The sequence below is a fragment of the Ochotona curzoniae genome, unplaced genomic scaffold, assembly GCF_017591425.1.
Source record: "Ochotona curzoniae isolate NIBS_2020 unplaced genomic scaffold, NIBS_Ocur_1.0 contig_46, whole genome shotgun sequence".
Taxonomy (NCBI): domain Eukaryota; kingdom Metazoa; phylum Chordata; class Mammalia; order Lagomorpha; family Ochotonidae; genus Ochotona; species Ochotona curzoniae.
In genome coordinates, this window is record NW_024466340.1 from 4495731 (window position 1) to 4520156 (window position 24426).

The window sequence follows — 24426 nt, forward strand, 5'->3', positions numbered from 1 at the left end:
GCTTTTGGTATTTGTGACAAGTATCAGGGTATGGTCTAATGGGTTTATTTTATTGGAAAGTCGGATATACTGAGTAGAGGAGAGACAAAAAGAAGTACTTCCACGTGTTGATTCATTCCTCAAGTAGCAGTAACAGCCTGAGCTGAGCCAATCCGAAGCCAGGAGACTGGAGCCTCTTTCGAGAGAGGGTCTCCTATGCGGGTGAAGGGTCCCAAGGCTTAGAGCTGTCCTAGAACTACTTTCTCAGGCCACAAGCAGGGAGCTGGAAGGGAAGTGAGACCACCAGGATACAAACTGGCACACACATGGGATTCCGGCACGTTCCAAGCAAGGACTTTAGCCACTAGGCTACTGCGCTAGACCCGAGACATCATTTTGCAGCACAGCTTCTGATGGCCCTTTGAGCCCAAAGTTCAGGAAGTTCTGCTCTGGCTTAGTAAGCAGAACACATTTCCAACATACTACACTTTCAAAGACACTTTTCATTGTGTTCCCAGCATCTCTGTTTGGCCTCCTCTGATTTCAAGAAATTTTACCAGCAAAGCAATCAAAGAACTGCTTTCCTCCGGTTTTGTTGTTCTGGCTCTTATGTCTGTATTTATCAAAAAGCTACAGATACATTGCATTTACTGAAGAATAACTTGCGAAGTTTCCTCCCCACCGCCCAATAATTTTGAAGCAGCAGCAATAATAAGGAGTTCATCTAGTTTTCAATCTAGTAATCCAGAAGAGCCATTTTATTCATGGCCATTTGGTCATTAAGAGCACATTACCTTATAATTAAAGCTATGCATAATAAAATATAATATAAACTAATGTATAATGAAGTTATATGTACAATTATGTGTAATTTAAATGGTTTTCTTGTTGTTAAGCAAAATGTTGTATCTGAAGAGTTGGTTTGAAAAGTAAAGAGAGACACAAAGTGGTATAACTGAGGCCGAGAAGCTGGTCACACAGTGGGCAGTAGCGTGTGTTGTCCTCAGTGAGTTTTTGAGTCCTTCAATATTTTGCTGATGGTTGTGTGTGTTGCAGGAATGACTATACTTTCTCTGATGTTGAATCTGATAAAAGAGAACTACAGTATCCTGTTGGTCTGGGACCAGGACTCTGGTTGAGGCTTATGTTTATCACTACCAAGAACGTGAAGCTGATTTAAACATATGGAAGCATATGCTTGGGAGGTGTTCTGGGGCCAAAAGAAAAATACAAGATAGTGAGAAAAATGCCTCTTGACCTTGATGCCCGAGACCCCACAATGAGAAAGCAGACCGTAGTTGTGCTGTTTCCTCAGTGAGTGTTAGAGCTCAAGAGGTGGTGGTGATGTCCTTCTGTGTGCATAAACTTCTGTGCCTCGTGCTGGACATACTCTGCAAAGCCGAGCTCTGGCTCTCCGCCTTGGACTCTTGGAGCTCCCTGGATGTGTCTTCTTGGGTGATAATTTTCAACTTTGAATTCACTCTTTGGAAGGGCATATTTGTTCCATTCGTGGAAAGCCCATTTTTCTTTTTAGTAAGGCTTTGTGCTGGGTAGTGGAGAGTCATATCCGGAAGGTGGCTATGGGGGTTTTCTATCCAGAGAGATCATTGCTGTCATCTTAATGTTTTTAACAGTGTAAAAGTATAAGATTTTCATTATCATTAAAAGTCACTGATATGTGTGCTTTTTAAAATTTCTCTTCAAAATAACTGTTGTAGGTTGTAATAATGATCATTATTCAGTTTCCTGTCTGTATTTAGCCAGTGTTTGCAGTGACCAGGGTTCATTTCAGGAATGCATATGGGATCCACATCGCCTACTGATACTTAAATGACCCGAAGGTCTAGACAACATATACTGCAGGCTTCCCCTTCTAGCTGCAGTCCGCCCGGGAGCTGCTGCTTCAGTGAAGCTCAGGTTCACAGCCTTTGTCTTCCTGGCCAGCTTTGCCGTGGTGCCTTGCTGCAGGCCTCAAGGAGGACTGTCTCAGAAGGACCAGTCGGCAACTGCAGCCACCTTCTTGGTGCTCTTACTATTATTATTTTTAAAAGCTGTTGTCTTTTTTTTTATAGAGTGGTATTTACTTGCCACTTGGAAACTGAGACTGCCTCTTTTTGTTAGACAGGGTTCTCTGTTTTAAAAGTAGAACTTTTTTGAACCATAATTTGTAAATTTGATTGCAATCACTGAAGTCATCTTTTGATCCTGATTATTTGCCAAATTATATGTTACTAACAGCCAGTTTTTTCAAGCTGTTAAGTTGCTATTGCAAGGGCTGATAGTAAGAAAACCTTGCCATGTTTTCCAAGTCAGTGGGGCCATGGTACAGGCATCCGCGTGACCTCTTTCTGATGGGGTGTATCACTGACCTTTACTCAAGCTAAAAGGTACACTCAGGCTTTTTCAGATAGTCCTTTAAACCTGCAGGATCACAAGTAATCTTTTTAATTTTCTTGTGTCCGTCCGTCTTTAATTTCTCCAGATACTGCAGGCAAACATCTCGCCGATGTGTCCCATGGGGTTTAAAAGCCGCATCGAATGCAGTTGAATTAGCGCCCGCGGCACAATCCCGCGGCCTGAAATGAACCCTGCGAGGCTGTATATCAGAGGGTATGTTGTTGACTGTTGGCATATTTTCCTTCTGGGCAAGTTATTCAGATGTAATGGAAATGGGGACAGAGCTAAGTGAGGCTATGCAAAAAGCTTTATATTAGGAGGATCTTTGGGGCAGACATCAGCTTTGAGCTTCACGCTTTCCTTTGCTCAAAGGGAAATTCCCCATCTTTTGATCCTGATGCTACAAGCCCATAGCCGTGACATTTCTCCTACTGTGCCAGGATTTCTGTGCAGAATTCTTTTTCTTGTGTCTGCTCTGTAACGTTTCATCTGTGTTAGATGTGTCATCCACAGTTAAAGCAAATGTGGTGAGCTCCCTTTCTTTAGGTGGTGGACATTCTAACCGAGGTTTTATGTAGCTGAGTGGACAAGACATGTGGTTCTTGAAGTCTTTCTGTCCTCACAGTGGATTGCAATAGAAGTTGTAGGTCTTCTGTTGGTGTCTGTCCGGATGGAACGCACGTGCCCTGTGTCTTTGATAGTGAGAGAGCAAAGCCACAGAGCAGCCTTATGTTTTATTTGGGGTAAGGGATTGATTATATTATTTTTGTGTCTTTGGAACCTTTGTATGAAACCTAGCTTCTCTTGGATGCAGAAAAATATGGAGTGACATCCCTTACAGAGTGGCTCTAACCAGGCTTTTGACTGATGCAGCATAACAGAATCTCCAGTCTTGTTGAATTAGAAGACATGACTGCTACGAGAGCTCCATGTGATGGTAGCAGCAACTGAGTGTTGAGATTAGTAAAGAACATATGTGACTGTGGTACAGAAAACAAGGAAAATAACATTGTTTTGAAAGCTGATGTTCTGTTTGTTACCCAACATCTTAAGAAATGCAAGCTTCAGAACCTTATTTAACTTTAGTGTGAGTCTTTTTTGTCTGGCAAGGCTTGCTTACTTTGCTTAACCTGTGAAATATTTATACCAAGGTGATGTGTTTCCTTCTCAGACCTCAGAATACATTATTCAAGCTTACAAATATGGTGCGTTTGAGAAGATCCCCGAGTTTATCGCTTTTAGGAACAGGCTGAATAATTCTCTTCATTTTGCACAAGTCCGTACTGAGCGGATGCTCTTAGACCTTCTACTTGAAGCAAATATGTAAGTATTGTGTAAGAGCTAAAAAAGACCTAAGGGTCAATGGGCTCATGGGTGTCGTTAGCCAGTGAAGATAAGGAATAACTCTAAAACAGAAAGACAGGACAGGAACAGAGAAAAAATTGGAAGTAATACCATGCACATCATGGGAAGTGACAGCAACATCTTTGGTCCAATAGAAACAGAGCTCCCATCTGTTGGCTGGTTCTCCTGATGCTAGCAGCAGCCAACCAGCAGCAAGGAGCTGGGAAGTCTGCAGGTTTCTCACAGGGAATCAGTTACTGGAGATGCTGACATCACATGCCAGCCTACATGGTCTTCTTGAAAGGCAGAGACTTTCAGTTCTTTCTTTTGCTTCCCCAAATGCAAGGAGCTGTGACTTCGTCTGGGTATCCCATGTATGTGGCAGAGACCCAAGTTCTTGAGTTATAACATCTGCCACCCTGGAGGGTTTGCCTTAGCAGGAAGCTGGAATTGTCAGTGCAGCTGGGGCTGAAACGCAGAGTTCTGATGTGGGGTGCAGATGCTTATGCTGCTGAGCCACAACACTGGCCTCTCCCCCTTCTTTCTCAGTGGTAGATAGGTTCTTTCCTTCCTGTCTCTAATATAGCAAAGAGGTTTTTGTAGTTCATTATTGAAGTAGTCCATAAATTAATTTTCTGTGTCACAGATCAACTAGCTTAGCAGAAAGTATAAAGTCAATGAATCTTGGTCCAGAAGAAGACGACATTCCCTGGGAAGATTTGCGGGACAACAGAGACTTAAATGTTTTCTTCAGCTGGGATCCGAAAGACAGGTAACTTGCATTTTGCCCTCCAACAGTTTGTTATTATTTAAGACTTAATTGTTTCTATTTGAAAGACCGATTTACAGAGGGAATAGACAGAAAGGTCTTCCAGTTGCTGGTTCATTCTCCAGATGTCTGCAGTGGCTGGAGCCAAGCCAGGAGCTAGGAGCTTTTTCTGGGTCTCTGGCACAGGTATTGGATCCCAAGGGTTTGGGCCATCCTCCACAGCTTTCCCAAGCCACAAGCAAAGAGTTGGATGCAAAGTGGAACAGCTGGGACTAGAACCAGATGGGCAAAGGGCATTATAAGATTTTTTAAAATATATTTAATACCAATAGTTTTTTATTTTAACAAAAAAAGATAATGGTTATGATTGGCATTGTAGCATGGCAGATAAAGCTGCCACTTAGAGTAACAGCATCCCATATGGATGGATTGTGCCCAAGCTGCTCCACTTCCAGTGTAGCTCCCTGTTAGTGGCCTGGGAAAAGCAGCAGAAGATGGCCCTAGTGTTTGCGCTGCTGCACCCATGTGGGTGACCTGGCTTCAGGCTGGCCCAGTCCTGGTCTGTATCTGGGAGACGTATCAGCAGGTGTAAGACCTCTGTCTCTGTGTCTCATCCCCTGTCTGTGATTCTGACTTGTAAATAAATAAGGAAATCTTTGTTAAAATGTTTATATCTTTGTGATCAGCAAAGTTGTATGGAAACTGGTTATTGCTGTGCCATTTATAAGGGTTGGAAAATGTGATCTACTTTTTCTAAGTTAAATTTTTTAAAATTTTTGTTTTGGTGTTTACATAGTTGATTAGGGTGGGAAAGCGTTGAGGATTCAGGGGAGAGTGGATGAGATCATTGTTTCTAAATTTTCTTTTTCTTCTTCCTGTATTTGGGGGAAGGAGAGAAATAAGGGGAGAAGCCACATCGAGCCTCCCAGCTGCCTCGGTACCCAGGGATGGGGAACAGACACCTGATGTCATCTCAGGGTCCCTGATGTGGAGCATGCTCCAGGAGTTCTGCTCAAGTGGTTTCCGTAGTTCTGAAAAGCTGTGCATCCACCCCCTGACATAGTCTACCTTAGAACCTCTTTTCGCTCAGATATTTGTTGTCAGTGCTTGGATGGGGTAGTTGACCAGTTTTTGTTCTGCCCCTCATCCTCTGCTATGATACCAAATGTCCTCTGCAGGCTCCAATATACTGCCATATCTTCCATGTCATCTGAGTATGCCGTCCACGGCTCTCTAAGCCACTAAGGAGGCCCAGCTCCGGCAAATGCACTCCATGATCAGACCACAGATCCTGTGATTCTTTTCCTGGTTGGAGTTCTGAGTCCAGTGGTTCAGTTGGGGGATCCCCAAAGAAGCCTCATCTGAAGTGATCCCAGACCTGACTCTTACGTCTGCTTGCCAGTACAGGTTCTGGCTCTTTCTGTCACCCACATCAGTACACACTGATAGTTGCAAGTGCTGGGTCAGTCTGTCTCCAGTATTATCTCTTACATAAGTCAGTGGGTGTTATGAACTGGCCCAGCCTGGCCTGCCCGCACAACTGGACCACATGTATGCCAGCAGGTACCATAACCAGGCCTGAGCTGGGGTATCCCCAGCTGTGATTTTGTGCTTACCTGCCAGGACTGCGTCCTCACATAGGAGTTCCTCAAGCTCCTTGTTTGATCTTCTCCCATTAACAGATCTTCTGCACACCGATGGGTCCATGGCCTAGACTGGCTTAGTCCACCTCCTGTCCTGGCAGGAACAATAGCCTTGCCCACCCGGCCCACACTTATTCCGGTTCTTACTGTTGGGTGCTACAATACACCCATATGCTTGGTTCATGCCCAGACATATCTCTCACATGGTTCAGTGGGTACCAAAATCTAGCCCAGTCTGTCCTACACCCTCCTTGGCTCTCATGAGCACCAGTGGGTGCTGCAATTAGCCCAGTCTGGAACACCCCAGACCCAGTCCACACCCATGCCAAGGGACACTGCAGTCATGTCCAGCACAAATTGCACTCACCATTGAGATCCATAACCCACCTAAGGCATCCCCTTAGCTTCCCAGTCAGGCCTGTTCCCAGCCTCAGATATTGTGCATGCCAGTGATTTCTTTGATCCAGCCCTGATCCAGCCCATCCCATCTTGGTCTTTGCCATCAGATGCTGCAGCCTGACCTGTCCTGGCCCCCAGTCCCAATGCTTGCTGGCTTGTGCTGCAGCCTAGCCCTGCATGGTCTGCTCCCATCCCTTGCTCATGTGAACTGGTAGGTGTGATAGCCTAGTCTGGCATGACCGACCTCCAGCCTGGCTCCTGCACATGCCAATAAGCTAAAGTTGGTGTGCAACTGTGCCCAGTCTACCCATCCTTCAGAACCAACCCACACTTTCTGATGGGTGGAACTCCCTTGCCTGGCTAACCAACACTGCTGCCTGAAATCACATGCTCTTCAGTGGGAGCTACAGCCCACCTGTGGATTTACCCAAGTTGTCCCACTAGGCCCACTCCCAGACCCTGATCTCAGTTGTGTTGGTGGGTCCTAGGCCCTTACTTGGCCTAGTCTACCACCTTCGACCTGGCCTTTGTGTGTGCTGGTGGATGTTGTGGCCCGGCCCAGCCCCTCCCAATTCTTGGGTGCATCTGCAGGTGCTGCCACCTGGACCACCCTTACCTGTTCCCAACCCTCAGTACCCATTAGTGTTGGAGGGTCCATGGCCATGCCTTTCTTAGTCCGTCACTACCTCCAGCTCTTAAGCAAACCAGCAGGAATTGCAGTTCCACAGGAGTTGGCCCACATATCCCTCACAGAATCTGCTCCCACACCTGGTTCTCTTGTGTGCTGGTCAATGTCATGGTGTTAACATGATCATGATCCTTCCCCTGATTGGATACTTACTGGTGGATACTGTGATCTAGCCCTGCCAGGTAGGCCCTCAAGCCTATCTTTTGTATGCTTTTGTGGGTAATGGTCAGTGGTGGTCAGTCCTGACTAGACCAACTCTGGTCTCCCACGTGGGTGGGTGCATTAGTCTCACCCAGAAAGGTCCTGCAGCTTCCCCCCTCCAAACTGCTTTGTGTCAGCTGCCTTGCTTACCTACAGATATAGTACCCTTATTGGTGGACATCCCCCAGAAGTCATTCCTCACCTGCAACATACTCCCTCAGTGGTTCTCCATCCCTCACATCCACACCTGAGCTATCCATAGTCTCTAAGCCTGGGAGCATATGGTTTTCCCATGCTGGTCTTCCCAAGCCCAGTCTTCTGGTGGGGTGGCATGCTGGCCTGGAGCTCTGCCTGTAAACCAGAAGCATGAGATCATAGATTCCCAGACCCGGTCCTCTGGCATGCATACAGGTCTAGGACCTTATCTCTGCACTTGGGACACAAGTGCATGCGCAAGACCCCAGACACAGCCCACAGATATAGCACACTAGCCTGGGGCCTTTACCTACTTCCCTCCACACGCACTCTTGGCCCCAAAATACATGAGTGATCTTAGGCCCACTCAGATAGTGCTGAGCGCCATTCCCCAGACCCCAGAATTCATGGAAGAAAGTGAAGCCACTGATGGCTCTGGCTCTGCGAAGGCGGATGATCTACTTTTCTATATGAATGTTACTGATGGGTGTCACAAATTGGAAGTGCCATATACCTTTTATTTATTTATTTAAAGATTGTTTATTGCAGAGAGTAACAGAGAGACCTTCTATGTGCTAGTCCACTGCACAAATGGCCACAACAGCTAGGTCTGGGCCATGCTGAGGTCAGGAACCAGGAATTCCATCCTGGTCTCCCTTGTGATGGCAGGGACCTAAGTGCTTGGGCCATCTTCTGCTGCCTTCCCACATGCGTTAGAAGGGAGCTAAATCAAAAGAATACATGGGTTGGTGCTGCGGCTCAACACGCTAATCCTCTACCTTCAAGCACTGATATCCTTTATAGGTGCTTGTTTATGTACCAGCTGGTCCACTTTCAGTGAAGCTCCTTGCTTACTTCCTGTGAAAGCTGAGGATGGCCCAAATCCCTGGAAACCTGCACCCACATCGGAGAGCTGGAGGAGGCTGTCTGGCTTCAGATCAGCTCACCTCTTGACATTGTAGCCATTGAGGAGTGAATCAGCAGATGAAAGATCTTACTCTCTGTCTGTCCTTCTCTGTAAATCTGCCTTTCTAATAAAAATAAATAATTTTTTTAAAAAAACATTCTGATATGGATAGCTTGACCCACTTTATCACAATGCCAGCCCCTGCCATATAACATCTAATTTAGCAGATCTCTTCCAGGAAGGTAGAACCAAATGAAACCAATACATAGTCTTGCAGAGCTGTGCCTGTGAGTTGTCCTAAGAAGGCTGTGATGTGTAGGTTGCCAAGGCCACTGTTTGTGATTCAGCAGAAGCATTAAAGGCACTTAGCATAAAGTTGCACTCAGGTTTATTATGCCAAAAGGATGCATAACGTGGCCAGAAAGATGGGAAGGCACTGATACAGTCTAGAGAATTCTGTGAATGTATTTGCAGTGTTCTCTGTTTCCTATGAGTGGATATACCAGATGTTCTTCCAGCACCAAAAAAATGGAAAGATTGGCAGTGTTTCTCCACAGGGACACCTACTGGAAAATTGGAGTCCAATGTGCATGTGTTCTCTGTCTAGCATGCATTAAAATTCATACTCCCAGAAGAAAAATGGTAGTTCTGACAGACTGCTTGGTTTGGACCATCAGAATAGGGCACCACTAGCCATTTGGATGCTGCTGGAGTGCAAACTTTCTAGACATAAGCCAGCTTACAAAGCTGGCCCTTTCCAAGTAGGATAGTTATAGGTCTGCTGTGTTACCTCCTTTTTTGTTGTTGTTTTAAGATTAGCTTTATCTTGATAGTTGGTTACAGTGAGGGAGAGAAAAAGATGCCTTCCCTCTGCTAGTTTACTCCCTAGATAGCTGCAGTGGCCTACACTGAGTTAGGTTGCAGCCAGGAGCTTTGCCCAGGTCTCCTGTGTTGGCAGCAGGGACAGACACCTGAACTGTCCTCTGCAGCTTTTCCCAGATGTGTTACCAGAGCTGCATCAGGAATGGAACAGTCAGGACATGCCATCGGGAGGCCGTCATCCTGAGTTTTACACACTATGCCGCAGTACTGGCCCCTGTGTTAACTCTTCCGCACATTATTATGAAAAGTTAGTGTATAAAAGGATTTAAAACAAGTACTGTGAACCATTCTGTTTAATTGGTTGAGTTATGTAAGTACTAGTTACATTTGCATTTATCATGTTGCAGAAGTCTAAAAGGGGCTGTGCCAAGCTTGTCAACACTGAAGGTATGTGGTTATCATGCTACTTTGCCTTCTGTTTTGTTTCTCTGATGACGGCCTCCCCTAGGGCGCGTCCTGACTGTTCCATTTCTGATCCGGCTCTGGCAACACAGATCTGGGAAAAGCTGCAGAGGACAGTTTGAATATTTTGTATAATGTATTACTTACATTGTGTAAGGTGAAAGTGCTTGTTTTGGTAGGTTTTCATTCCCATTTTATCAGTAATGAAATGAGGATTTAGATTTTTGCTTATCCCAGATCATTCAACAGGTAAATGACAACTGGGATCATTAATGGACTTTTGACTAGTGAAAGAGTACTAGGAAATATGTGAAGGCTACACAGATTAAATAAAACGGATGGCTTGGGGATATTTCTGTTTAAGGGATGTTTCTGAAGAACACAAGAAACTTTCCTTGGAAGAGGAGACGATGTGGCTAAAAATTCGTTCCTTAACGTTGAGGCTGATCAGTGGACTTCCCAGTCTTAGCCACCCTGCGGAGCCAAGGAACTCGGAAAAGACTGCAGAAAATGGCGTTTCCTCTCGGATTGATATTCTGCGCTTGCTACTTCAACAGCTAGAGGTGGCCGTGGAGACAGGAAAGCGATTTATAGAGAAGGAAATCCAGGTATCACAAGTGAATATTTGCTGTGAAGGCTGCAATCATGTTTACAACTGTGCTGTTAACAGCAGGCATTTGGAGTGGGCAGACAGCGAAAGTACATTCTTTTGTCCAAGTTTGCAGCATTTGTAGGAAAAATAGCACCATGATAGATACAACGAGTTACAGACCCTCCCATTTGGGCAGTGAGGAAAAGCAGAAGAACCTCTAGTAATGGTGAATTATTAATAGATGTCAGGCAGTTAAGACTAGATTTCTGCATTTCCTGTAATGATTTGTTTGCTGATTAATGACTTTTAACAGAACCACTGCAATATCTTTTTATGCAGTTGTTAGAAATGCCTTGCTTTCTTACATTGTGTGACAGCAGACACTGAAGGACACGCTCTTCCCCTTTCTTCTCAGTATCCCTTCCTGGGTCCTGTACCTACCAGAATGGGTGGATTCTTCAATTCTGGCTGTTCTCAGTGCCAGATAAGTTCTTTCTATCTTGTTAATGATGTTTATGAGCTGGATACCAATGGCATAGGTAAGTGTTCACTTTGCATTAATGTTTGAAGGGTGTTTGTCACTGAAAAGTTAGTAAATGCAGTTAAACATCCATAGTCTCAGATAGTTTAAAAAGTTTGGATTAGATGGGAGGTATTATAAAAATATTAGCTTTGCTTGTATGAGGGCATAGTCAACAATGTACAATGTAATACTTTGTTGTTGTTGTTAATATTAGTTTTTATTAGAAAGGCAGATTTTACAGAGAGAAGGAGAGACACAGGAAGATGTTTCACCAACTGGTTCACTTCTCAAGTGGCCACGATGGCCAGAGCTGAGCTGGTCCAAAACTTCTTCCTGACCTCCCACATGGGTGCAGGGGCCCAAGGCCTGGGCCATTGTCCACTGCTTTTTCCAGGCCACAGGAGGAAGCTGGATTGGAAGAGGAGCAGCAGGGAAATAACCAATGCCTATATGGGATGCCAGCACTTGCAGGCGGAGGATTAGCTTACAGCGCCACTGGTCTAATGTTTTAGAAGCTTAGATCGTTGAGAGAGAGAGACCTGCCATTCACGGGTTCATTTTCCTGCTGGCCTCTGTGGTTAGACCTGGACTGATCTGAAGCTGAGAGCCAAGAGCTTCTTCAGGGTCTCCCACATGGGGGTAGGGCCTTTAAGCCATCTCCTGCTGTCTGCCAGGGTGCACATTAGTGCACATAAGGTTTATTTATCTTAACATATATTCAAATTCTAGAGAATTTTAGATTACACCTTTGTCAGAAAAATCATTTCTCTATCATTTTTCTCTTCTTTCCTCTTTTTGGAAATTTGGATATCTTTGAGTCTTATGAGGAAAGGAAATGGGTATTGTTCTGATGTCATTATGTTACTTTATAAATGGTTTTTATTTTTTTATTTTTCTGTTTCAGAAGATACAGCGGAGATCCAGAAGCGTATAGAGAATGGTCTTAAGTCTTTACTAGAACAATTAAAAGGTAATTGTTATTACATCTGGGCATCAGGCAGTGGCTCAGGTTTTTTTTTTTTTTTTTTATTTACTTATTTTTGATTTTATTGGAAAGTCAAATATACAGAGAGGAAGATCTTCCATTCGTTGACTCACTCCCCAAGTGGCCACAATGGCCAGAGCTGTGCTAATCCAAAGCCAGGAACACGGAGCCTCTTTCGTGTCTACCACATGGCTGCAGGGTCCCAAGGCTTTGGGTCGTCTTTGACTGCTTTTCCAGGACACAGGGATATGGATGGGAAGTAGAATAGCTGGGACACAAACTGGCACCCAAATGGGATCCCAGCATGTATAAGGCAAGGACTTTAGCCACTAGGCTGCTGTGTTGGGCCCATTGGCTCAGTTTTTTAGTAGATACTTTTCAGAATTAGAAAAATCGTAACTCATAGTATTGGGATTTTTAGAGTTTACTGTTCAAAAGGAAGTTTTATTTCTTCTTGTTGTATTTCTTTCTTTCTTTGTTTTGCTAACAAAAGTAGTAGATTATAAACAACATTATTGGCAAAGTTGGTAAACCTGCTGCTGTCTGAGGTCCCACATGCCATATGAACATTGGCTCAAGTCCTGGGTACTCCACTTCCAATGCAGCTCCCTGCTAATGTCCTGGGAAATGTAGCAGAAGATTGACAAAGTCTTTGAATCTGCCGCTCATTTGGGAGACACAAATGAAGTCCCAGGCTCCTGGCTTCAGCCTGGTCCAGTGCTGATCATTGTCGCTATCTGGGAGTAAACTAGCAGATGTTAGATTTCTCTTTCTGTTTGAATTGCTTTTCTGTAACTCTGCTGTTAAATAAATAAATTTTTTAAAGATTTTTTTTTTATTGCAAAGTCATATATACTAAAAGATCTTTCTTTTGCTGGTTCTTTTCCCAAGTGGCTGTACCAGGCTGTACCGCCCAGAGCTGAGCTGATAGGAAGCCAACAGCCTCTGCCAGGTCTCCCATGCTGGTGCAGGATCCTAAGGTTTTGGTCATCCCCCACTGCTTTTCCAGGCCACAAGCAGGGAGTTGCATAGGAAGTGGAGCAGCTGGGACATGAACTGGCATCCATATGGGATCCTGGTTTTTACAAGGCAAGGATTTAGCCACTAGGATATCACACCGGGCAATATGTCTTTTTTTTCTTTTAAGATTTATTAATTTTATTGGAAAGTCAGATATACAAAGAAGAGGAGAAACATAGAAAAAAGAAGATCTTCTGTCTGCTGAGTCACTCCCCTGTGGCCTCCCATGCAGGTGCAGGGTCCCAAGGCCTTAGGCTATCCGCAGCACCTTTCTAGGTGACAAGCAGGGAGCTGGATGGGAAGTAGAACCGCCAAGACATAAACTGGCACCCATATAGGATCGTGGTGCTTGCAAGGCGAGGATTTTAACCTTTAGGCTACTGTGCCAGGCCTGCGATACGGCTTTTTTAACCTTAAAGGAAATACCATTTGCTGTTTGGCCCAGAATGAAATAAATGAAAGAAAAAAAAAGGCTTTTCTTGATTAAGTATTTCATATTTGTCCTATACTAGGTTTATAATGTGTTCTGGAAAATATCATTGAAATAAAAGCTGATTAAAACTTTTTTCTATTTTCAGATGTCTTTAGTAGATGTAAAGGTGACCTCTTAGAAGTTAAAGATGGTAACTTGAAAACACATCCTGTACTTCTAGAAAATCTAGTCTTCTTTGTTGAGGTATGCCTTTGTTTTTTACTAAACTGGGTGATTTTTTTCCATAATGCTCTGCCTGATTCATTTTTCAACAATGAACAGATACCTTATATTTACAGTTTAATTCCTTAAACCTACTTTCTTAGTGGAAAATAAATTTAAATCATTTTCAAAGCCAAGTTTTTCTAAGAATGTCAAGATTTCATTCACAATGCTTTCTGAAATTTACTTTTTACATTTCTAATTCCTGAGATTCACTCTACAGCAAACTATTTTCCCTCCATTATCCAGTCTGATGGCCTGGGGCTGGTTCTGTGGTTTAATGAGTTAAGCCACTGTGATGCTGGCATCCCATATGGGCACCACTTTGTGATCCAGCTGCTCTGCTTCTGATCCAACACCCCAGTAATGCACTGGGGGAAGCAGAAAAAGATGGCCAGAGTGCTTGGGCCCCTGAACCCATGATGAAGACCTGGAAGAAAGCCCTAGCACCTGGCCTGGATCAGCTTAGCTCTGGCTGTTGCTGTCTGTCTCTCCCTTTCTCTAACTTTACAAATACACAAAATATGTCTTTAAAGAGAGAAAGTGTGTGTGTGCGCGAGAGAGGCATTCTGTTCATTGCTTTGTTCCCTCAAGGCATCTTTACCAGGGCTTGGTCAGGCCAAAGCCAGAAGCCTGCAGCTTCTTCCAGGTTTCACACATGAGTACCTAAGGATTTGAGCCATTCTCCACTGCTTTTTCCAGATGCATTAGCAGGGAGCTGGATCTGAGTGGTACAGCCCTGACTGGAACCATTGCCCAGTGTTGCCAGCGCTGCAGGTTGCAGCTTAACTCAGTACAGCACAGTGCAGAGCCCTGCTGTTTATTAGACAGTTTGTCAGTCCTCCATCGGCTTTTATGTGTGGTTTACCAGTTTCTGTGACATTCTACATCATGAGATATCGCAGGAATTAATAGAATATTATGAAACTCTTCTTTTTCAACCTGAGAAAATAGGAAGAGAATCACAAACACTTTTAATCCATTATCTTTTATTTTGGTTATAAATTTGTTTGTACTACTAACGTATGAGCTTCCTAAAGCCAATGAATTCTATTCTAACGTCTGACACATTGGAAGTGCCTAAAAGATACTTATTCAGTGCATTTTAGTACATATGATGTTATATAAACATTATAGATAATTGTAGATTTTATACATATAAATACTATATAATTTCACACGTATGATATGTGTATGTATACACATGCATTGAATAAACATCTCTGTAAGTTAGCATTTGTGGGGGAGATGATGTCTTGACTTGGAGAGGTGTGCTGAGAAAGCATATTGTAAATAGGGAGGGGAGAATAACGGGTTTTGCATAAAATTGCCAATGACTTTTTAATCCCTTGCCTTTAACCTCCTAAGAAGTATCATGTAATCTTTTTGATGAATTCTTTTTTTTTTCCAGACTATTTCTATTGTCCTTTGGGTATCTAGTTACTGTGAGAGTGTCCTGCGACCATTCAAATTAAGTTTACAGAAAAAGAAAAAGAAGAAAAAAGAAACCAGCATTATTATGGTAATCACAGAAAAATACATATAACAATCTTGTCCATGCTGATTTTCTCTTAAGTATTTTTTTTAACTCCCCAACTGATTTTAAACTTGTTACTTGTAACTTTTTTCAAAAGTCTAGAGTCCTATCAAGGGTCTTTCTTTTTTGTTTGTTTTTAATTTTTTTTCAAGATTTATTCATTTTTATTGCAAAGTTAGCTATATATAGAGGAGGAGAGAGAGACAGAGGAAGCTCTTCCTTCCCATGTTTCACTCCCCAAGTGACCACAATAGCCGGTCTCAGTTGTTTTCTCAAGCCACAGGCAGGGAGTTAGATGGGAATCGGGGCTGCCAGAATTAGAACCAGTGCCCATATGGGATCCTGGCGCATTCTAGGAAAGGACTTTAGTCGCCAGGCCACTGCACTGGTCCCTCTTTTTCTTTCTTTCTTTTTTTTTTTTTTAATCATTCTTTAATCTCAAAAATTTTTATAGACTTTATCATTTTGCCCTTATTATTGAAGACTCTGAGTGTTGTGTAAACTGCTCTGCAACCTCCCTTTAGCTATTTCTTTCCTCAGGTTTAAATTAAATTTTTACTGAGTGAAATCAGGAGGCATTTATGTTGCATTTCATTTGTTGTTAGTTTCAGATTGTATTATTTGATTAAAGAAATGTTTGCTGGATTACATCAGGGTAGAGTGCCTTTTCTCCTCTGTAATTCATAACTGAGCTGTTGGGCTGATGCCTCAGTCTGCAGGATTCTCTTCCCTTCCAGCAGAAGGGAAGCAGAGCGACAAAGACATCTTCCATTTACTGATTTACTCTCCAAATGCTATAGTCCGTGACAAACCAGCTGGGCCAAGGTGATGCCAGCAGCCCAAAATTCAGTCTAGAGCTTGTGCAGGAATGGCAGGGATCCAAACCTTGAGCCATCACCCACTGTGTCCTAGAGCGCACATTAGAAGGAAGCTGAAATGGAGAGCCAGGCTGGTGTCTGGACCAGGCTCTTAAGTATGAAGTATGGACCTCCTTGGTATCAGCCTAAACTCCTTTGCCAAACACCTACCCGCCAAATATGTAAGTCATCATTCTCAACAGTCATGTGTTAGAAGTTAAATTGCAAGGACCTTAATGTCTAAAATTGTATCTATCCCTGTTGTTAATAGCAGTAATTAATCCTGTTGCAGGAAGGTAGTATAGCTTATGTGATGTAAACATTGGAAATGTTTTATAATCTGATTTCTTTTTAAATATTTTTCCAGCCACCTGTATTTACCAGTTTCCAAGATTATGTTACCGGGCTTCAAACTTTAATTTCCAACGTTGTTGATCATATTAAAGGGCTTGAGTCACATCTAATTGCACTTAAACTTGAAGAACTTATTTTAGAAGACACATCTCTTTCACTGGTAAGAGATTATAGGTGATCAGGAGTACTAACGTGCTGTGCTACTGCGCTGGCCTCATGCTTCATTTTTGTACAGTTTTGGGATTGTTGTCTTTTACTTTTAAAGATTGATTTATTTATTTGAAAGAGTAACAGAAGGAGGGACTGAGAAAGATCTTCCATCCACTGGTTCACTTTCCAAGAGGCTGTAAGAGCTTAATGACATATCCATGTGAATCTTCTGCGGGTGGCAGGAACCCAAGTACTTGGGGCCATCATCCACTGCTTTCCCAGGGCATTAGCAAGAAACTCGATGGGAAGGAAAATAGTTGGGACTCAGATCAATGTGCTCATCTGGAGTGTAAGTGTTCCAAGCAGTGTTTAAGCTGGCTGCACCAACACCCATCCCTTCTTGATGAATTGCTAGAGGAGCTAGACATACTTTTGAAATCCAGGAACAACCTTGAGTAGGAATTTAACTGCTGCTAGGTTGGGTGGCGTTCTTGCCATCCCATCAGATACAACTGAAAAAACAAAAAATGGAACACAAGACGTTAGAAAGAATTATGTCAGTAATTGGCTGGAATAGCCAGCCAAGTATGAGTCCAAAGTGTGAGCTATCTTGTCTCCTGATATTACTCTGTTACCTTAGCATTCTGCTGTTTGCTAATGAAATCCCTGTTAAAACTCCTTATGTTTAAAATGTAGATTCTTGGGGTCAGTGCCCTGATGTAGTAGCCAAAGCCTGAGAAAGGAGCAGAAGATAGGCCAAGTGCTCGTGCTCTTGTATCCACATGGTGACCTGGGAGAAGCTCCTGGCCCCTGGCTTTAGACTGGCCCATCTCTCACCCATCTCTGGTCCATCTCTACCATCCACTGGTTCACTCCCCAAATTAGCTTCTGTCTTTCCCCATGAGGCAGGAAACCAAACAGTTGGGCCATCCTCTACTGCTTTCCCAAGCATATTAGCAGGGAACTAGATCAGAAGTGAAGCATCTGGGACACAAACCAGCTACTAAATAGGGCTCTTAGTGATGTAGGCTGTGGCTTAACCTGATATGCCACGACATACGTTCCTGACCTTGATAAAGTTACTTAAATTCTGTGGTTCTTCACTTCATTAGTCTATAAATGGAGATGATAATGATGAGTATTGTGAAGATTAAATCAATTGTTGGCCTTCTGTTGCTTGTTTTTGTTAGTCTTGATATATTCAGTGTACTAAACAATGTTCACCAGATACAAACTCTGCATAAATGGTGGGCACTTAGACTTTAATGGAGAGGTAGGCAGTGCTTCAGCTTCTGTTAGGGTCAACTCCTCCCCCCGCTTCTTTTTTTCCTAAATTTGAAAAAAATGTTTTAAAGATTTGTTTTTATTTATTTATTTATTTATTTATTTATTGGAAAGGCATATATACAGAGGGAAGAGAGACAGAGAGGAAGATCTTCCTTCCGATGGTTCACTCCCTAAGCGGCCGCAATGGCTGGAGCTGAGCCAATCCAAAGCCAGGAGACTCCTGGGGTCTCCCACGTGGTGCAGGGTCCCAAAGTTGTGGGGCCTCCTCGACTGCTTTCCCAGGCAACAAGCAGGGGACTGGATGGGAAGCAGGGCCACCAGTATTAGAACCCGCGCCCATATGGGATTCTGGTGTGTTCAAGGCGAGAACTTTAAGTGCTACGCTATCACACCGGGCCCTAGATTTGAAATTTGAGTAAAGCTGTGTAGTCATGCTCTCCTTCTTCCTCCCATGGCTTGAAATTGGTTGTGTTCAGACTTTCATTCAGTATTTATACTTACAAAGAAAATATCTAGAATTATTGTGATGCAGCCTGTGCTGCAGTGTGGCTGTTCCCACTTTACCTTACATTCAGGAGATCTGTTCAAGCTGTTGCTTATGGAACACAGTTGTAGCAGTATTCAAAATCTGGAGGCACTGCAGCCTTTGGCGACTCCACTGTGTTTCTTAGTATTTGCTGTTCTGTGCAGTCCTGTGCATGTTTGTGGTTATTGGATGTGTTAGGTCAAAGGTAGTTGCATTGCTTCTGTGGTTTGGGGTTTCACATTATTACGTGAAGACAAGGCAGCCTTCTTTCTATCTTTGAACATTTCATCCAATGCATTTTCAGTGGTTGTTGGTTGTTACCACAGCAGCTCTTTTGCTTTTTTTTTTTTTTTTTTTTTTAAAGATTCATTTCATTTGAAAGGCAGAGTTCTATCCACTGATTCACTGGCCAAATTGTCATGATCGCCGGAGCAAGACCAGTCTGAAGATGGGAGCCCTTTTTTAGTCTCCCACTCATAGCAGAGCACAAGGACTGGAGGCTTCTCTGTTGCTTTCCCAAGCCACTAGCAGGGGCCAGATTGGAACTGGTGTCCAAATGGGATGCCAGTGCCCTAGGCTTTGGCTTTTATCTGCTATACCACAGTGCCACCCTGGCCCTCATAGCAGATGTTTAATCCATACATTTGAGAAAGCTTAGGAAAACTCTGATTATTGCTTGTTGTTTTGTCCCTTGAATCCTTGGGTTTAGACAGGAAGCTGTTCATGTAGTATTGTGACTGGAAAAGATAGAATTGATAATGTTGCTGCCATTTAAAGGTGGTTGTAATGATGACCAAATTAGTAACAAATTTTCTACCGTTTTGTTATGATGAAAACAAATGGTCAGAAATCTCAAATTTCTAACTTCATACAGCTCGTAACAAAATTATAGGGATTTTATGCCCAAACTACCTACTAAAATTTTTATATATATATATTTACCTTTTTCCTGATTGAAAACTAGTATTGAGGGACAGCATTAAGACACAGTGGATTTAGCCTGCCACTTGCCAATTCTGATATCCTTTATCAGACTGACAGTTTGACCACTTCTGATCCAGCTTCCTGCCAGTGCATTGTAAAGGAAGATAGAGAGGAAGATGGCCCCATATCTGAGCTCCTGTCGTCCATGTTGGAGACCAGCAGGAAGTTCCCAGCCTGTGGCTTCAGCCTGGCCCAGCCCTGGCTCTTGTGGACCATTTAGGGTGTTGATCACCAACTGCAAGATGACTCTCTTATCTGTCACTCTACTTTTCAAATAAATTTCTTTTTAATAAAATTATTATTGTGTTACTTGTAAGAATTAGAAAGAGAGAGACCTTCGACCTGCGGGTTCACTCCCCAAATAGGTATAATGGGCAGAGCTGAACTTGTCTGAAGCTGGAAGCCAGGAGTGTCTTTCAGGACTCTTACATGGGTGCAGGGCCCAGGTACTTCGGTCATCGTCTGCTACTTTCTTAGGCCATTAGCAGGGTCAAAAGTAGAGCAGCTGGGTCTCACACTGGTCCCATAAAATAACTATCTTTTTGGACAATATTTATAAGGAATAGTAGGGCTAGCATTTTTGTATGGTGGGTGAAGCCATTGCTTGCAGTGCCAGCTTCCCAGATGGGTACCACTCCATATCCTAGCTGCTTCACTTTTGGTCCAGCTCCTCAATATTGTGCCTGGGAATACAAGACAGCAGGAGATGGTCCAAGTACTTGGGCCCCTGCCACCCACATGGGAGACCTGGCTTCCGCAGTTGCCAACATTTTGGGGAGTGAACCAGTGAATGGAGGATCTGTATTTCCCCACCTCCACCACAATCCCAGTAACTGTCGTTCAAATAAACAGATCTTCAAAGAAAACAATAATGATGCTACAGCCAAAAGACTTCAGTGGACGTCACATGGAAGAGTATGCAACTCTGATGAGCTTTAGCCTTCTTTGTACTTCTTATTTTATGAAATTGAAAATAAGCCACTCTGTTCCCTAGAGGGTGTAATGTAACCAACAGTAATGAGCAATTCAACTTTTCTTTGAGGAACTATGATCTGGGTCAATGTTTTGAGCAAGTCCACTTACTATTGTCAAATATTTTTGTTTTGTAGGAAGAGAGAAAATTTTCAAAGACTGTGCAAGGGAAGGTACAGAGCAGTTACCTGCACTCACTTCTGGAGATGGGAGAGCTGCTGAAAAAAAGACTTGAGACCACCAAGAAATTAAAAATTTAAGGAAACACAGGTCATGGGCACTGATGACGCTGCAGAGGGCCATAGCCCCTCTTTGTCAGGCCGGCTGAACCATCTGGCCGACTGTCGATTTAATCCAGAACTTCCTCATGAAATGCATGAAGGACTTTGATCGTGATTTTGTTTTTTTAGGTATTAAATATATAAAACTGACTAAATTATTGTATATAAACCAGAAGTAGGACCCTCCTGGGTCTGACCACTTTTTATACATGTTCATATGCATATGGCAGCAACAAGAGAACCTCCTTCCCTTCCCTTTATCACCAGAAACACCTTGGGAGGAGGGGGTCTTTTAAAGAAGCAATAGAAAATAAGCCTACATTATTGACCTCAGAGTAGCTGAATGACACTCCTCTTTTAGCAGTGAGAGTGTCGGGTCTGGTCCCTGAGCCTTAGGAACTGGAAAACAGAAGTAGAGGGGGACATGACCGAGAGTGGGCCCTTCTTCCCCAGCAGCAGGTTCATTCAGGGCCTTCCTCAGGAGTCCCTCACGCCCCAGGACCTAAAGGGAAAAAGATCTGTAAGCCTTGGTGAAGCCACTTGCCACTGGAGGGTGCTGCTCAGTTTTCACATGGCTGAACAGGGCTGATAGCCACCGTGTCCCCATGCTAGCTCTCAGGAGGGTACAGTCTCTGAAGCAGGCAGGGAAGGCTCTGTTCATTTACAGGCGTTTATGGAGGGATACAGTGCAGACCACTTAGTCTGCTGTGAGCCAGCTTATTGTTTGGAGAAGATGGGAATCACTGTTTTAAAGAAAAGAGGGGTACATAATTTATGCAAGCAGGTTTGATATTACTTGTAACTCATATACATGCACACACATACATATATATATTTACCTATATATATGTATATGTCTATAGGCTTGAAAATTAAGATTCCTGTAGTGATTTTAAGTTGGGGAAGGAAGAAATTTAATTTAGAGATTTAACTGGGGTTGTACGTTTTTGGCTGGCAAAAGAAATATTATCCAGTGGTTTGTTGTTCACTTTATTTCCTTCAGAGCTAAGACTTGGACCAGGATGGTGTTGACTGTATTCTCCTGGAGCTTCCAGGACCACAGCTTCAAATTACAGTGGTCTGACAGAAGAGATAAAAGAATTGCTCTTTCAATTATTTTTTCAAGTTTATACTGTTTGATTGACAACTCGTGTGTTTGAATCCCTGCTTCTGTTTCTGGATTTTGTTACCTAAATACAGTTAAAGTTAGTGATTGTATAAGAGCAAAGAAATTGACTTTGAGGAAATTCAAGTATCTGACCAAGGACTGATGTTCAAGACCGTACAGGCCCTTCCCATCACACTGCCACAGTGGAACGGGATCCATTTTTTCTTTTAAAAGCAACCAAGAAAGCTAAGACTATCTCTGTGTGTAAAGCAGTTGCATTTTATAACTTCATTTTGACTCAGAATCGCAGATTGATTTGGTGATTAATAACTGTTGAAATGTCCAAGGACATTTTTACAAATTACTGTTACTTGTTCAAGCTAAGACTTTGTGGAAATCCTAGTCCACTAATTAATTTGAAAAACTAGTTTTGATATAAATTAATAGCACAGCTATCACATTACCTAGTCCAAAGAACTGTCTTGATAAGATGAATTGAAAACTCTGATTCTGAATCTTATTCAGTGATAATCTTTTCATCAACTTGTGGCCTGTTTTAGTTGGAACTCTGTGTGTGTGTGTGTGTGTGTGAGAGAGAGAGAGAGAGAGAGAGAGAGAGAGACTGGGGTGTGGTATGTGTGTATGGCATGTGTTTTTAAAATGATGTTTCTCTGAATATCTAAAAAGTACTGTCCATAGAAGCTAGTCTATCAACTGACCATGACCAATCTGACATTTGACCACGTAACAGGCTGCCCTTGGTCCTCGGTGTCAGTGTGGGACTGTAGTGGTCTAGTATCCTTCTAGGGCATCTGGGACCTCTGCTGGATTTAGTGACTGATAACAAATATTATGTTGAGGTTATGCTTCCTTTGTTACCTGGTAATTTTCCTACTTAGTATACCAAGCATTTAAATTTGATCAATCTCATATTTTGAGATGAAAGGATGGGATTATGCAGAAATGGCCAATGTCTTATTGACCTGTTTTTGTGGAAGCTGTCAGGCACTATATAAATTGTGTACAGTTAGCGTGCGTGTGTGTGTGTATACATATATATATTCTTACAAGAGTAAAAAGCACCCTCTCCCAGAAATCGTATGTCATCGGTATTTGAAGAGAGTTACTAAATAATTCATTGCTGCTGCTGCTGTTTTTGGTTTGTATGGGTTTTTGTTTTGTTTTTGTGTGATACATTGATTTAAAAAAAATGGAAAGGAGAAAAAAAAAAAAACCACGACTACTGTTTACAGACTGAAAAAATTACTGCTTTTTATACTACTGAGGTCCTAAGATTCTCCAAAGCAAACATTTGGTTAAATCATTTATTTGGTGTGGATAAAAAGTAGAGAAACTTTTAGTGTTTTCCACATAATGGAAAATGTACAGATGCTTTAGTTGTGTTGCCCATCGATTTTGTATATTTTCATAATTTTAATTGTTCAAAATTGCATTATATTTTCCAATCAACATGTTCAATCTGGATTTGTCTTTCATTGTAAATTGTAATATAAAAGAGGGGTTTCAGTGTTCATACAGGCTTGTCACTGAAACTTGATACTTATTTGATGTGGTTTATTAACATGGGAAGTTTGTACTCTTCAGAGTTGGGTTGAACATAGCAAATTTACCCAAGATGGGTTAATTTATATAAACACTTGAAGTTGCCATTTCCACCTTGTTCATTTTTGTGGGGATTCTCAGAAAGCCACAGTCTTCTAAATGGTGTAATTCATCTCAATCACCATCTCAATGGTGTAATTCATCTTTAATCTTTGTATTAAGCACTATAACTCCAACAAAATTTTAATGTTTGAGGATCTAAAATTTTTATGCCAGGACCAGTGTTGTGGCATAACAGTGGCATCCGTATGACCCCCAGTTTCAGTTCTAGCTGGCTCTGCTTCGGAACCAGCTTTCTCCTGACACATCTGGTGCACCCAGATGGAGTTTCTGGCTTGGCCATCTGCGGAGTGAACCAGCAGTTGGATCTTGATTTCTCCCTCACTGCCCCCCTACACACACTCTGCCCAACCCTCAAGTCTGTGAAACTCTGCCTTCCAAAAAATCAATACATTTAACCTGTCACTCTTAAAAAGAAAAAAAAAAAACCACAAACTTTTTTTTTTTGGCTACCAGTATTTTTGGCTTACAAGTAGTGCTTTGCACATTTATATTTGTTAACTCAGTATTGGTGTATGAAGCACCTACTCGGTGTGTGCCACCTTCCATTTTAGGGCTCTGTTGATACAGTGGAAAAGGAGCCCTGTATCCTGGTTACTAGCTGGCCGTGAAGTCGTGACAAGGCAATAAAAATCAGTTTCGTAATACACCGAGGTATGTGAAAATGTTTCTGGAGGGTCTCCACAGGTCCGGTCATGAGAGCCCCTCTTGGGGCTGTGACGGCTGATCTGACCAGGAGTCCATCTGTGGGCTGGGGGAAGGGTGGAAGGCTCCAAGGCAGGCAAGTGCTGCTGAGATGTTTTGTGACTGTGGCCAGGATATAGTGACAGGAGTGCCAGATAACAGGGCTTGAGAAGAAAGGGCCCTTGAGCTCCGAGGGAGGGAGACTGCATTCTCTCATGACAAGTTACTGCAAGATTTCAGGCCTGGCAGATGGTGACATGATTGATCCAGCAGTTTTTGAACCTACAAGCTGAGATACAAAACTGACATCATAGAAACTTATTTTAGCACATTAAGTCCCCTTTATATATACCTCTATTGATTTTTGTCTACTTTTTTCCAGG

At 42.8% G+C, this 24426-nt stretch overlaps 1 protein-coding gene across 1 annotated transcript in view; it reads left to right on the top strand.

The window, feature by feature from the left end:
* The window catches only part of NAA25 (N-alpha-acetyltransferase 25, NatB auxiliary subunit), a 54972-nt gene extending 31826 nt beyond the window's left edge, over positions 1-23146 (top strand). The window contains exons 16-24 of the mRNA XM_040986972.1: positions 3548-3699; positions 4367-4492; positions 10171-10414; positions 10814-10937; positions 11826-11891; positions 13505-13602; positions 15032-15142; positions 16382-16528; positions 20425-23146. Coding sequence (XP_040842906.1) covers positions 3548-3699; positions 4367-4492; positions 10171-10414; positions 10814-10937; positions 11826-11891; positions 13505-13602; positions 15032-15142; positions 16382-16528; positions 20425-20547 — 1191 coding nt within the window. The 3' untranslated portion in view covers positions 20548-23146. The remainder of the gene's footprint in view (positions 1-3547; positions 3700-4366; positions 4493-10170; positions 10415-10813; positions 10938-11825; positions 11892-13504; positions 13603-15031; positions 15143-16381; positions 16529-20424) is intronic.
* The last annotated feature ends 1280 nt before the right edge of the window (positions 23147-24426 follow it).